The sequence below is a fragment of the Myotis myotis genome, unplaced genomic scaffold (genome assembly GCF_014108235.1).
Source record: "Myotis myotis isolate mMyoMyo1 unplaced genomic scaffold, mMyoMyo1.p scaffold_m19_p_13, whole genome shotgun sequence".
NCBI classification, from domain to species: domain Eukaryota; kingdom Metazoa; phylum Chordata; class Mammalia; order Chiroptera; family Vespertilionidae; genus Myotis; species Myotis myotis.
Window position 1 is genome coordinate 35,383,145 of NW_023416317.1, and position 14,276 is coordinate 35,397,420.

General features: G+C 44.2%; 1 protein-coding gene and 1 long non-coding RNA gene across 10 annotated transcripts in view; both read left to right on the forward strand.

The window, feature by feature from the left end:
* The first annotated feature begins 2,043 nt into the window (after nucleotides 1–2,043).
* Nucleotides 2,044–2,745, forward strand: LOC118668214. Its single transcript, XR_004971590.1, has 2 exons — nucleotides 2,044–2,358; nucleotides 2,641–2,745. It is a non-coding gene; the product is annotated as an uncharacterized LOC118668214 (long non-coding RNA).
* A 37-nt stretch (nucleotides 2,746–2,782) lies between these two features.
* Nucleotides 2,783–14,276, forward strand: part of PLCL2 (phospholipase C like 2) — a 173,365-nt gene continuing 161,871 nt past the window's right edge. For 7 of the 9 annotated variants that reach the window (XR_004971585.1, XR_004971583.1, XM_036332702.1 and 4 more), the window contains exon 1: nucleotides 2,783–3,197. Coding sequence is in view for 6 of the 9 variants with exons in the window: in XM_036332702.1 (XP_036188595.1) it covers nucleotides 2,877–3,197 (321 nt within the window). In the remaining 3 variants the exon portion in view is untranslated. The remainder of the gene's footprint in view (nucleotides 3,198–14,276) is intronic. The other 2 variants (XR_004971584.1, XM_036332705.1) reach the window with 1 other exon arrangement.

Here is a 14,276-nt window from a genome sequence, read left to right on the forward strand (position 1 = left end):
GAGAAATAAGGAAGGCGGAAGAACAGTCACTTACTATGCTGCTTGTGATGAGAACTGTCTGAGTTCAGCTATTAAAAAGCCTCCTGAAAATCGCACATGTCAGAGGAACATGCTGCTTCCCATCACCACATAGGAGAAATGGGACCCACAGTCTGGCGTTGGTGTGAGGAAGAAGTACAGCTATAACATCAGCAGGCGTGTGACCAGCGGCTTGTGGGAGACAAGCACTTATGGGGATGAAAAGGAACCTGGCACAGGCCTTGGGCTTCTGGCATCATTGGTTACAGGTCTGCCAAGATACTTTGGGAAACGTTTTAATTTAAATGCCAAGTATATTTCAACGAACTCTCCCTGGTTTGACCTGTTGGGAGTCCAGAGTGAGATGGATAGGTGCTCCTTTGGGGGAACATTAGGCGAATTAGATGGTGGTTTTATAAAAAGCATCCTGGAGGTTTACATCTCTCTCTATTCCCGCTCACCAGGGGAAACGCATGGCACAAGTTGCAAGATATGGGACTCTCACAGCATTTTACCAGTGATTGGCAAATGCAGGAAAGACAGCGATACCTCTAGGCCTTGATTCTAAGCACCACAGTTAAAGAATTTTCGGAATAAAGGCCCAGCATCCTTCCTTTCCTCCCCCACAGCATACTCGGAGGATATTATGACAATAAATTCAATAGGTAGATTAAGAATCTGGTTTGAATTATTTGAACATATTTTTCTGCAAAAACTATCACAAGACAACATTTTTTTTTTTTTTAAAATACTAAAACTAAGGGAACGGTGATGGGACTGAATCTAATATTGTTGTCCGTCGATGTAAAATTATTTCTGTGAGCATGGAGACCCTGGTTGGCAAGAGATGGATAAAAGCCTGTCTGATGGGTTACAAAAACGTGAATCCAGAATATCTGAATTAAAACGCCCCCAAGTATAACATCAAGGTATTTGAAGTTGCGGCAGAGGTAGGGGCCCGGTATGTATACACGTATGTAAAGCCCGTTTCCTCAGAGGCTGCTTGGCAGCTTGCTACAACATCATGCTAATGAAAGCAAGGTCTTTAAGTTCAGCCCCCAGGGGACTATCGGTTTCTCCTTCAGCCCTGCTGGAAGCGCATTCCTAGACAAGGACTCTCACTCCTTAGAGAAGAGCTGGGATGCTAAAAGGAGGGCTGGAGCCTGGGAGGCTGGGATGAAGAGGTGGGTGGGGCCAGGTTGGGTGGGGCCTCAGGTACCAAGCTGTGAGCTTGGCCCTCTCTGGCAGGAGGGATGAAGATTCCCAGGGAGGTGTTTGTGCCAGGAGCGACATGATCAAGGTTGATTTTTAGGCAGGTTACTCTACCTGAAGCATTGGGGCCGGGGGTAACCGGGAGGACCAGAGGGAGGAGGGACCGGCTGTTGTGATCCAAAGGTGATATCCTGGCCCCCAAAGAAGAGCCTGACCTAGGGCGGGGCCCTCAGAAGGTTGGACTGCTTGACATCTCTGGCATTGGGATCCGGAAGGACCCTAGGAGGGAGGGAGGGACTTTGGTGATACATCCATGTAGGGCGACTCAGAGGGCAGAGCAAGCTCATCTTTCCCTCCCCACCCCCCACCCTCCCGGCTCTGGCACCCTTGAAACCAGCTGAATCAATTTACAGTTCAGGAGCCTAAGGGAACAGAATTGGTTTCTGCACGTGACTTGGATCTGACCCACTGGGGAAGCCCAGCGGGGAACGTCGGGGTGGCTTCTCCCCAGCTGGGTGGGAGGGGAACGAGTCCAGCGCGTGGGGCTGGGGTCTGGAGGGGGGCGCAGCGGCCCCGGAGACCGGAGACCTAGCTCCTGACCTCGGGCCTGCGCGTCGCTGCCCCTCGGGGCGCCTGGGTGATCGGCAGTTGCTGCGGCTCTAGTGGGGCTGGGGGTATCCGGGACCCGTCGCTGCCTCCCGTCGGTCGCTGACCTCTGGGCTGCGAGGTCCCCGCGGCCCGATGACCTAGCCCCACCGCGTCGGCGGCGACCTCCAGCGGGAGCCCGGGGAGGCTCGCGGTGGGTCCGTGCGACCGGGAGGGTCCCCGCGGCCTGTAGGGGGCAGTGCCGCGCCCCGGACGAGGAGGGGTGGGTCTGGGCTACCCGGGCCACACCGCGGCTGTCACTGCCCGCCCGCCCTGCCCGCCGCGCGCTTCCCGTCGGCGCTTCAGGCCCCACGGGACCCGGGGGGACGTGGCGGGGCCGGCGCGCGACGGCCGTTGGGGAGTTGGGATCCGGGAGACCCGCGTCGCCTCTCGCTCGCGCGGGGCGGCGAGACCTCAGGCGGCGCGTCCGCGTGGCCAGGGCGCCTCGGGTCGCCCGCGGCTTCCCCTGGCATCGAGCCCGAGGTGGGCACTCCGACCCGGGGCAGGGCGCCTGGCTGCCGCGTGGTGGGCGCTCCGGCCCCGGGCTGGGTGCTCTGAGCCCCGGGGGAGGCGCCCCGAGCCCCAGAGCTGGGCGCCCCGTTACCTTGGGATGGGTGCCCGGAGCCCTGGGTGGCCGCCCGGCCCGCGCGGGTTATTTTTGGCGCCCGCGGCGGCGCGTGTGCCGGGGCGTGTTTTTCTTCCCCAGGTGCCGGGAGCCCGGCTCCGCCGCGAGCTGACTCGCGTCTCTCTTTTCTCTCCCTGCAGGAATCCGGCGACCATTCCGCCGCCACGACTTCCATCGCGCGCGAGGCGAGCTCCAAACAAACATCACATCTAAATTAAAAAAAAAAAAAAAAAAAAAAAAAAAAGCGGAAGAAGCGGCCGAGGCGGCGGCGGGAGGAGGCGAGGAGGCGGCGAGGAGGAGGGGCCGCGCACGGCGGCCCGAGGCGGCGGCGGGGACGCGGGGACGCGGCTTTGTGCTGGCGGGTCGCGGGGCGCCCATGGCGGAGTGCGGCCGGGGGGGCGCCGCCGGCGGGGCCCTGCCCACCTCCCCGGGTCCGGCCCTCGGCACCAAGGGCGCCCTGAAAGCCGGAGCCGGGGAAGGCGGCGGCGGGGGAGGTCGCCTCGGCCATGGACTGGCGCGCTGTGACAGCGGCGGGGTTTCCAACGGAGACTGCAGCCTCGGCGTGTCCGGGGATGAAGCTCGGGCCAGCCCCGCCAGGGGACCGCACGGCGGGGCGCTCGCCCCGACCCCCGCCGCCTGCCCCCTTCCCCGGGAAAACAAACCGGGCGGCCTGCCCCGCCGGAGCAGCATCATCAAGGTAGGTGGGAGAAGGGCGCTCAGCGCCCACCGCAGCCGTCCTTGGGGTCCGTTTCTCCAAGAGGGAAGTGGTGCTGGGAGGAGGGGGTTGTTGGAGGAGCCCGTGGCTAACGGGAGCGGCTGGTGCACGGGTGCTTGGGATGGTGGAGCAGGGATTGGATGCAAATGCATTTGGGAAAACTGGCGAGGTGTTCCTTAATGTGCAGGGGGAGCTGTGTTCAGACATTCCCGGTTGAACTTGGGACTGTCACCTCTCCCAGGGTTGGCCTGGGATTATGGCCTGTACCTGGCAGGGCAGGACGTGTTCCTCTGGGGATAGCCTTGGCTGGTAACAGACTCCCTGTATGGTTTCTATTGATGTTCAAGACAGTTAGTGATGATGTGAAGACATTTTCTTAAAAAATCCCAGGCGGTTGAACCGATTATTTAATAGGTTTCTTCTGACCTGTGTATAGTGGCCTTTTGCCAACGGTTGTAGTTGGAGGCTGCAAAGTGTCTGATCACTCAGTCACACGGAGACATTGGTTCTGAACATCTATGCAGATTTCCGCTTTCTCAGGCTCAGAAGCTCTGAGAGATTATAGTTCTGCACAATTTAGTCTTTTTCTTGCTGCAGTAGGCTGGCCTTCAGTTCTGTGCAAGTTCTTTTGGGCAGTTTGCTTGGTTTTGATATCTTTTGCATTGTGATATTTAGCAGAAAAAGTCAGCGGTGGTCTTGTGTATTTTAAGCTCCAGACGTAATATTAGGAACTTCTGAGTTTGTGGTGGCTTCATTCTTGTATTACATTTTGGTCTGCAGTGTAAAAATATTTCTCGTGACATGAAGTGAAAAAAAAATTAGTTGATGAGCTAAGAAGAGCAGAGCCTTAGGCAAGACTAGCTCGTTTTGCTCAAGTTTGGAGTAAATAAGAAAATGTTGCTTTCTGAAAAGCAAGGCGTTACCAGGACAGTGAGCAGCCGCAAAGCACATTGACAGGGCTGCACCTACCCTTCCTATGGCTGATGACTGGTGGGGAGGAGGACAGAATGGGCCACAGTGGAAAGAGTTGGCACTGGTGGTATTTGGAATTTAATTGGACCTACAGCAGTCTTCTGAGTACAATGCAAGATGGTGTTATCAGCTCATACAGTAACCTAGTGAAATATACCGCCTTGCTACTCTGTGTAACAGGCAGTTGTGAAACTGCTTTTCGCTTTGTCATCTGTTTGCACAGTTTATGTCTGGGCAAGGGCACAATTGAAGGGCTTAAAGCTCAGGTGTATTCACTATCTGCAGCAGGCGTTTCGAGTTTAACTAAGGACAGTAAAATATATTTTTGTGCATACCTAGCTTTTAGTGACTCTTATTTCCCTTTACTCTGTACTTTATGTTTCCATGTAAGTGGCTTTCAACTGTGCATGATAACCAATCCTATTGACAGAGTTATGTGTCAGATCTGTTTTTTATTGGTGACCAGAGATTCGTGGTGATTTTGCACGGTGGCATTCATGAAATTTGAGGGGGGGAAATTCCAGAGAGATACCAGCCTACTTAATTTTAACTCCTTACCCCCAATTTCCTGGAGGGACATATTTTTATATTTTAAAATAATTCAAACTTTATTGGTGTTTACAGTAGTGTAACTTAATTAAAATAGTAGGTGTTTTAATTTTACATTTTCGGGGGATTGGGAAGGGCGGTTTGCCAAATATTTCTGATATGTGGAATTGAGAACTCATCAGTAGATGTCATTTCTTCATTGGAGAGTCTTAGAAGAATGTGGGAAAATGATTAATTATTCAGAAATCACTGGGTTTTGAAATGTTAAACTTTCAAAGATTTCTTTGTCATTTTTCTTCTTGCTAATGAAGGCAGTTTGGCTTCTTGTTCACAATTGTATTCCTAGATACACATTGACAGGAATATAGTAAGGCCTCACTAGATTGCTTCCTGAGTAAACAGAGGAATGATAAGGAAGCACAAGTTTTCTCTTTAAGGTCTCTTACTTTCTAAAGTGGGTTATTTTGGATTTACTCGTCTCATATAATATTCATTGACTTGCACCTCCTATGATGACTCGCTTGACTCCTTTTTCTTGCATCTATTTTCACCTTGCATTTTTCTTAAACACCCCTTACAACTGTGGATGTGGTGTTTGAAGTTGATCAAGCCTGGATTTAGGAAAGAATTATGCTGTAATTAAGTAGGTAACTAGTTGGTATGTTTCCCCTTGAATTGGTATCTTGAAGAATCAAGATTTTTAGTGTGGTATTTTCTAAAAAACATAATAGCATCAAGACAACATACTAACAGAAATAAAGAGATCTTTTACTTTAACATCAACTTTTATAAAAAGCAATGACTAATGCACACACATTTTTGTCATATGAATGGCAGACATATTTCACTTTTGTTAAAAAATAATAAAAAGCTTAGTGAACGTCCATGTAAAAAGGAAATAGTGACATCCTTCCTGGGTTTTCTTATGTTGCTTTTGAATATAAGGGATGCATGCAGTCAGGTGATAGAATAGTAGAGGCGGAAGTAGATTAGTAAGTAAGATGATAATTGGGAGGCGTGAGAAGATGGCAGGAGTAAATGCGAGCTAAGGAACAGAGACCAGAATTTACGGGGTTGCATTAGCTGAAACGTCCAGCTTGTGAGCTATGCGTGTTTCTTAGCGTCCATCTTCATTACACCCTTGACAGCCCTCTCAGGTGGAGATCCTCAAATCAAAGGGAGAACTCAGCCTAAATGTGATATGCAGTGGGCAAGGGGTCTATTGTTGAGGTGCAGGACATTCGCAGAAATACACTGTGGGCTGACCAGAACTGTAATCTTCGTTTAAAACCAATTCTTTTGAACTCCATCTGGTTTGTGAATGTGGTGTTGAGTAAGAAATTGTTGTCAAACTACATTTCTGCCAAAGTAGATGCACAGATCTTACCCAAAAAGAGCTCCTTGTTTTTGGTAACAGTGTTGATGAAAATTCAGAGTAAGCAGCCGTGTAGAACCTTTTACAGAACCGTGAGAAGATCAATAAATCATGGAACTTGTCACTGTACTTTTCTACTTTTCCTTAGCTTATTGAAAATAGTGTTACACCTTTTAAATTATTTGCAAAGGCCCATGACTAGATTTTTAGGGAAGGAGCCATTATTATGTTTGTCATCTTAAGTAATCTTAGTGAATGAAAACATCACTTTCATTTTCTCTTTCAATATTTCATCTCATCACACCACTCAATACAATGCACACTTTATTTTGAAACAGTTAATTTGGTTAATTGTTCAGATAACATCCATTTTTTTACAAATAGCTGAATCCGTTAAGTTGGGAGCTTGTTCTAAAAATATGAAGTAGCATTTTAGGCCTCAGATTTCTTTTTAATTTTCCAAATAAATGAAGTTAAAGTGTTTATATACTTGAATTGTTTATTTTAATCAAAACTAGTTGAATATCTTAGTTGGTACTTTTAAAAGTGTGGTATGATTTGCATAAAGTAAAAATTCACCTCTGTTGGTGTTCAGTTCTTTGAGATTTGACAAACACACAGTCATGTAATTGCCACCACAATCAAGATATAGAACAGTCCATCGCCTGAAAAAATTCCCCCAGTCCCTTTGTAGTCTTCTCCCCCTCCCCCTGACCATGGCAACCTTTGATCTTAGGTATTTTTTTTAATAGATAGGAAATATAGCTATTGCACTATTTTGGTATTTAAAAGTAAAAACAGCCGCTGCCACTTATTACACACTTACTACATGCAAAACACATGAAAAGTACTTAATGTAATTTTCTGACTTGGCCCCGTAGCAGTCACGTAGGCTGAAGAAAAACAGAGGTCAGAGAGGTTAAACACTTGGCCAAGGTGTTTGAGCTGGTTGATATACCCCAATTGGGTACAGCTGTACTCTGCTGCTCCCCCAATTTACACTGGCTGTTTTAAATTTTCTATATAATTAAGGTAGCCTTGGTAATTTGGAACACTGGATTTGATTTTCCTCTTTAAATGTAGGGGACATTGGAGGGGGAAAAGGACTCTCTATTTCTGCTGGCAGAAGAGGTTGACAGATAGTATAACCAGGCAGCTGTTTAATCACCTGTTGTCGCTGCTTGACCAGACTCATCAGATTCACTGGGACCAGTGGTTTGACCTTGCCCAAGGTGGCAGCTCTTATCTTTCTTAATATCATTATGGTCATTATCATAGTATCATGCTATGTAGGAGAAACACCTTCATTACCTTTATGCCAACATATATCCCTCTTTCTTGATGCTGAGCACCCAAGGTGGGCAGTAAGTGAGCTTTTTGAATTTATTATACATATTTATACAAAATAAGAAAAATGCGCGTATGGATATTATATTGGCCCATGGTTTAAATAAACTAGACTCCTTGCAGGCAAAAGCTGGGCTGTATTTATCAGTTCTGCACAGATAACAAGCACTCAGTAACTATACTTTTATTTTTTATTTATTTTTTTATATATATTTTATTGATTTTTTACGGAGAAGAAGGGAGAGAGACAGAGAGTTAGAAACATCGATGAGAGAGAAACATCGATCAGCCGCCTCCTGCACATCTCCCACTGGGGATGTGCCCGCAACCCAGGCACATGCCCCTGACCGGAATCGAACCCGGGACCTTTCAGTCCACAGGCTGACGCTCTATCCACTGAGCCAAACCGGTTTCGGCTATACTTTTAATTGGATCTCAAATATACTATCTGCATTTGACTTCAGAAATTTTTTTTTAATAATTGGGAAACGACAACTGCATGCCCAGAAAACTTGTGGGCCTATCATAAATATTAAAAAAATAGTAACAGGACCACAAAGTGAATTTGTCTGGATTGATAGGAGCCTGGATTGTCGAGGTCAGAAAATTCTAATGACCAATCAGCAGCTCTCAACTTCACTTTGTACTAATGCACTTGGGGACACACAGGATAACTGTTGAAAGGCCAGGGTCTGGTTGCATCTCTCAGCCACACAGAGAGCTTCGGTCACAATTCAGAGTTCAGTTTTCAAAAGTACTCGGAGGATATGAATGTTCATACCCGAAAAAATACTTGTTCCCTTTTGCTTTTTCCCTTTCTAGTCTCCCAGCCTTTCCTCTAAACAGTGACATTTGACTTGTGTTGTTTTTCATCAAATCCAAATAGACAACCAACAGGAAATTATTATTATTTTTTATTGCTGACCTGGGCCACTCAGCTATTTTCTTAGAGTGCTCTCTCCCAGGATCTGTTTGGTTCCTTTTATAGTTCTGTGCGCTCTGCAAGGGGTCTAAACTAGACTGTTCTTTTATTCTTTTCCTTTCTTGTTTTAATGCTTAAGTTAACCATGCATCAGTATTGAACAAAGTAGGGCAATGTAATTTACAACCTAAATGCAGATGTAACTGAAGTGTGAACGTTCATATTTTCTCTTCAGACTTTGTTTTATTCATGTATGTCCAAGAACAGATACTCTGTTCCTTATTAAGTTTTGGTTGTCATTACTTACTCATGTACCAGACCTCTGGATTAATTTAGCTACCTTTTTATTTTATATTATTAGGGTTCTGTAGTTCAGGGGATATTCAATTATTTTTACCCGTGGGCCACAGGATCTGAAACTGTCTTCCTACTGATAATAATGATGAATTGAGAGGGTTGTGCTTGGCATAAGAGTATTAGTAGTGACTCAAATTCAAGTCAGAGCCCCCAGGGAAGTCTCAGCAGTACCTGTTTTCCTTGTGTCAGAATAATTCTATAGCTTCAGGGTGCGCAAAGTATATAACTGATGAAACTGAACACCAGTGACAATTGTGCGAATGGTCCAGCTCACAGGCTAGACACTTGGCACCCGCCTATTCCAAGTGGCAGAGGAGGGCAGGTGGCTAGGTGCCCTGCTGGCCATCAGTGCTTGGTCACATGGCAGGAATAATTAGGCAAAATGTATCCTAACTAATAAACTCAGCTGGGCTGTACTCTGGGATCTTAGCCGCACTCAGCCCACATGTTACCTGTCTGCATTCGTCAGGAGGCAGAAGACTGGTGGGGAAAAATAGAGGATGTGGAGTTAGGAGCTTGGATCAGAGTCTGGCTCCCTCTTCCTTTCTGCGTGGCCTTGGGCAAGATATTTAAGTCTGTGCCCCATCTCTGAAACAGAGAGTAAAATCCTGCCTCAGCGCATTTTGTGAGGATGAAATGAGATGATACGAGTGAGATATTCAGAGCAGTGTATGGCCCATGATAAACTCAATAAGCAGTACCTATTGCGTTTTGTATTTTTGCTTCAGTTTCTCTTATTTAGAGTTTACCTGAGATGAGCAAACTCACTTAGCTCCGTTCGAGTTGGAGATCATGAACATTGCCATGCCCGCTTTGGAAGCTTTGTCTTTTGAAATATGCAGAAGGTACCCAGAGAAATTTCCCAGACATATTCTAAAGATGCTTTCAAGAATTATTTGTTTCGGTGTCTTTCTAAATCTGAAGCCTCCAACCACCGTACACATATCTAAATAGCCTCAGCGAAATGGTCAAAGGCTGTTGACCGTCAGTCTCGTTAAGCCCAGCAAGTGCTCATGTGTCTTGATTTGCCCAGGCAATCCAGATTTATACCTTTCCTCCTGACAAGATTATTAATAGCGCCTTCTTTCACTCTCAAAGGCATCCTGGTTTGGATGATAAATTATATGGCCACCCTACTTATCTGCTTTTTACAAACTCTGTCACAGCCGGTGTGGGAACTCCAGGAGACTGCTGTCTATGCCTAAACTTAGCCTTTGTTTCTTCCTTTTCTCAGCTTCCAGTGCTTTCCTCCTCTCTCAGTCACCTTCAGGGTCTTCCTCAGTTAACCACCTCTCAGGAGGAATTGTTTCTTCCTCTGCCTTCCGGCCACCACACTATGCTTGTGTCTCTGTACAGCCCCATTTCCTTCTGCCACATAGGTGACTTATCTGATCCTTATTCACCTTCAGTTTATGGAAACACCCAGTTTAATGTCTTGCAGAAAGCATGTATGTAAGTAGGTACTTGTTGAATAAATGTGCAATGGATGCATAAGAGGGCATGAATGATACAATTTATTTTAGGAGTTCGATGGTGTTATTTAGACTTAACTCGCCCTGGTTTTGATTGGAATTTAAAACTCAATGGGCTGTGAACTTCAAAGAAGAAATTTATTTCATGTACATAATTTTGGAAACAATCAAAGGGAAGGAAATACCTTCATTTAAAGTTGGATCCAGGAATTTGGTTGGTTCCAGAATTGTTTTGCAAGATGTTAATATAAATGATCTGTTCCCTTTGGTGCCCCTGAAATAAGAGTAGACCTTTGAAAATTTCTTTTGATTTATGTTCTATCAAAGTTTAAAAAGCATGGCAAGAGACCTTTACTGTTTGTTAACACATTTCGTACCGCTCAGGAGTTTTCTCGTGTTTCGCGCGCCGTCTGTTAGGACCGCTCACGAGTGTTCTCGTTTTTCACGCCCATGGAAAAAGGAGCGAATCTAGATACTTATGTAAATTTTGTTTGGTCCCTCTTCATAGAGGAAAATGTTTTACGCAGTACCATACGTTAAAAAAGTACTAGGAACTTTAATTGTTTAATTGTTTTTGTAAATAAAAATGTTATAATTATTGAAAAACAACACCTAAAGTGCATTATGATGATTTAAATAACGTGCAGTTTGCCCAAAAACGTGCGGTCCCTGGCGTATGTCTTAGAGATTTCTATGTGGTACGCAATGTGTTAAAGCATTTAATCTATTTTCTAGTATTCATTCGGTTAAGTGATTGTAGTTTTTGCTTTTTTTTTTGTTTTCTTTTTAAGGAACTGAATTACTTAAACTTTCATTGTCATTAATATTGGATTGTCAAAAGATATTCATTGGGAGTGCTTTAGAATCTTGTCTATAATAATTAAAGGGTAATATGCTAATTAGACTGGACATCTTCCGGACGTCCTTCCTGATGAAACCAGGGCTGGAGGAAAGCTAGTCCGGGCCCCGAGTGCTGGAGGGAAGCCGGTGCCGGCAGCTGGGGGAAGAAAGGCCTACTCTTGCACGAATTTTTGTGCATCGGGCCTCTAGTTAATAATAAAAAAGAAAATAAATAAGGAGTATAGGTGAAGTTGCAGAAGTAGGATCTTTAATCCCTAAACACATTTTGCAATGTAATGGTAGGAATTCTACCTCTTATTACAATTTAAGGATTGGGTGTGGAAGAGTTACTAAGAAATGCTTTGTTTGCATCATCTCATGCAAGTCTCACCACAGTCTTGCAGGAGCCATCATCATTCCCTTTTTACAGACGAGGAAACCCACTTTTCAAGGTTTGGGTATTTCCAAGCAAGGTCACAGAGCTTGTAGGAGGCAGAGCCAGCATTCAGACCACATTTAACTTGAAAGCCCACACTTTGAACTGCTCCATTACCCCTTTCTACTTCATCTTGTGAAATGTATCTCTGACTTTTTCCTTTTTCTCCTACTTGCCCAAGCCATTCTGGTTCCTTGATCTTAGCAGTTTCTACCAGTCCTAAAATAGATGACTGAATTTTAATTAGGAAAAGTTAGCCTTTTGCGGCTGAATCTTGGGATGAAGCCAACATGTTCCTAATCAGCAAAAATCCATTTTGTCCTTTACCTCTCCACTCTTATTTGATTGATTTGAAAACTTTTTAGGAGGGGCAGGGTCATTTTCTGTTTTTGTTTCTTTTTTAGCAAAAACTTGATTTACAGTTATATACATTTTAGGTTCCTAGAAGCTAAAACAGATAATAGTAACTATTTGTTTTTAGGTGAGCTTTTACGTGTAACATCCATCATTATTGTTTTGGAATTATAAAGTAATTATCCTATATAATAATCCTATATAATAAAAGGCTAATATGCAAATTGACCAAACGGCCGAATGACCGGTCGCTATGATGCAGGAGCTGCCCCTTGGTAGTCAGTGTGCTCCCACAGGGGGAGCACTGCTCAGCCAGAAGCCAGGCTCACGGCTGGCAAGCACAGCGGGGGTGGCGGGAGCCTCTCCTGCCTCTGCAGCCTCTCCTGCCTGCGCAGCAGCGCTAAGCCGTCAGTCAGATATCCCCCGAGGCCGAGCTGAGGGACCCCCCTGAATGCACAAATTTTGTGCACCGGGCCTTTAGTAACATTATAAAATATGTTAATACTTACAACAGATTATTATGAAATTTGTATTCAAGTATCTTCTTGGATTATAGTAAGAAACTGATTTGGAAATAGCAGATATTAACAACACCCCAGAAACTAAGCAGCTGGATTTAACAGTGATTAATAATGTAAATTCTGGGATTTTTAGAAATGAAAGGGATCATGTAAAATTCTTTTGTAATTAGATATACACAAGGCCATACTGATTAGTACATTTAGCTCCTAGCTATGGTTGAGTTCATTTATTTGCATATTAGCGTAACAGAATTGAAAAAAATAGTTATGTAATACTGCAGTATATGAGTATTAATAGAATAAGATGTGGTCTTCTAAACAGCTATATTTGAGATCTTGTTTTTTGCTATAGATAGCTGTATGTGTACATGTGCTATACTTGTGCATTCATATACTCTGAAGACTCTGTTTATAAATAGTAAAGATTAAAACCAAATCAAATAATGTAGTGGAAGGTTGACACGGGTCCTGTCTCGTAAGACTGATGGGTAGCAGGTGTCTCCTCTCTAAATTGAAAATGCCCAGGAAGGGCTAGGCTGCTTTTTATGAGCATTGCTGATGAAGCCTCTGTTGCTCTCAACCAATTAGTGTGGCCACAGAGGGATAAGTGACCTCGTTTGCAGCTACCATTAGAATCACAGCTGTATGATTCTCTCCGTATGGTTTCCTGATACCTTTTATTTTCCATCTTCCTTCTAAGCTCTGATGTCCTGTGGACATAGTAGATGCAATTTTTCAGATAGTTAATATGACTTAATGTTTATTCTTGAAGGAAATACAGCAAATAGCTTGGGTTTCTTTCTATTAATCCTTGCTAATAGATAATATTAGATACTAGTAGAATTTTTCAGGTGTTTTCATATTAGAATTAATAGAATTCTTGATCTAATACCAGTTTTAAGGATGTGTTTATTTTTGGAACTTTTGATGATTTGTTGAAAGAGATCTGTATGCTACTACAAAGCTATCTCTGGTTTATGTATATTCCCAGAGATGTTTTTCTATATGTAAAAAATAATATTAGAATTGCCCTGTCATAGAATTTGTGTATATTGAGCTTTAGTAAGTATTATCATGTGATTTTTCTAACTGGTTAAAACAGTTTACACAGCCACCTGGTTATATGAGTTCTAGTTGCTCTAATGCTTACTAATACTTCGTGTTGTTTTTAATTGTAACCATTTGTGATGGTTATGTGGCTTTTAGGTTGCATTGCTCTGAAGATTAATGATATTGAGCACTTTTCATATGTTTTCTTGATCACTTGGATATTCTTTGTAAAATGCCTGTTCAAGTCTTTTGCACATTATTAAAATATATATATTTTTATTGATTTCAGAGAGGAGGGAAAGGGAGAGAGAGCTAGAAACATCAGTGATAAGAGAGAATCATTGATTGGCCGCCTCTTGCATGGCCCCCGCTACAGATCAATCCGGCAACCCAGGCATGTGCCCTGACCAGGAATCGAACCGTAACCTCCTGGTTTATAGGTCAACGCTCAACCACTGAGCCAAACTGGCCGGGCTCTTTTGCCCATTTTAAATAGTTGGGTTTTTATTTATTTTAAATTGATTTGTAGGACTTATTTAAATTTTCTGGTATGTTAAATGACATCTTTTAATAACCAAAAATTCTTAATTTTAGTGAAGTCTAATTATCAGCAATTCTTTTATGGTCTCTCATATTGTATGATTTACATGAAGTTCAAAAACAGGCCAACTAATGAAACTTTGACAAACACGTGAAACACCTTTTTGCTGCATTGGAGCACCTGTGCCGTGGTGAGACCTGGCTGAGTCCTGAGCCGAGTGATGGAGTGGGTGGAGAGAGGCGCTGCTGGCTGGAGTAGCATGGACAGTGTTTTTCCTGGACCACATTGAAAACACATAGGAGCTAGACCTAGGTGGGAAGTGGAC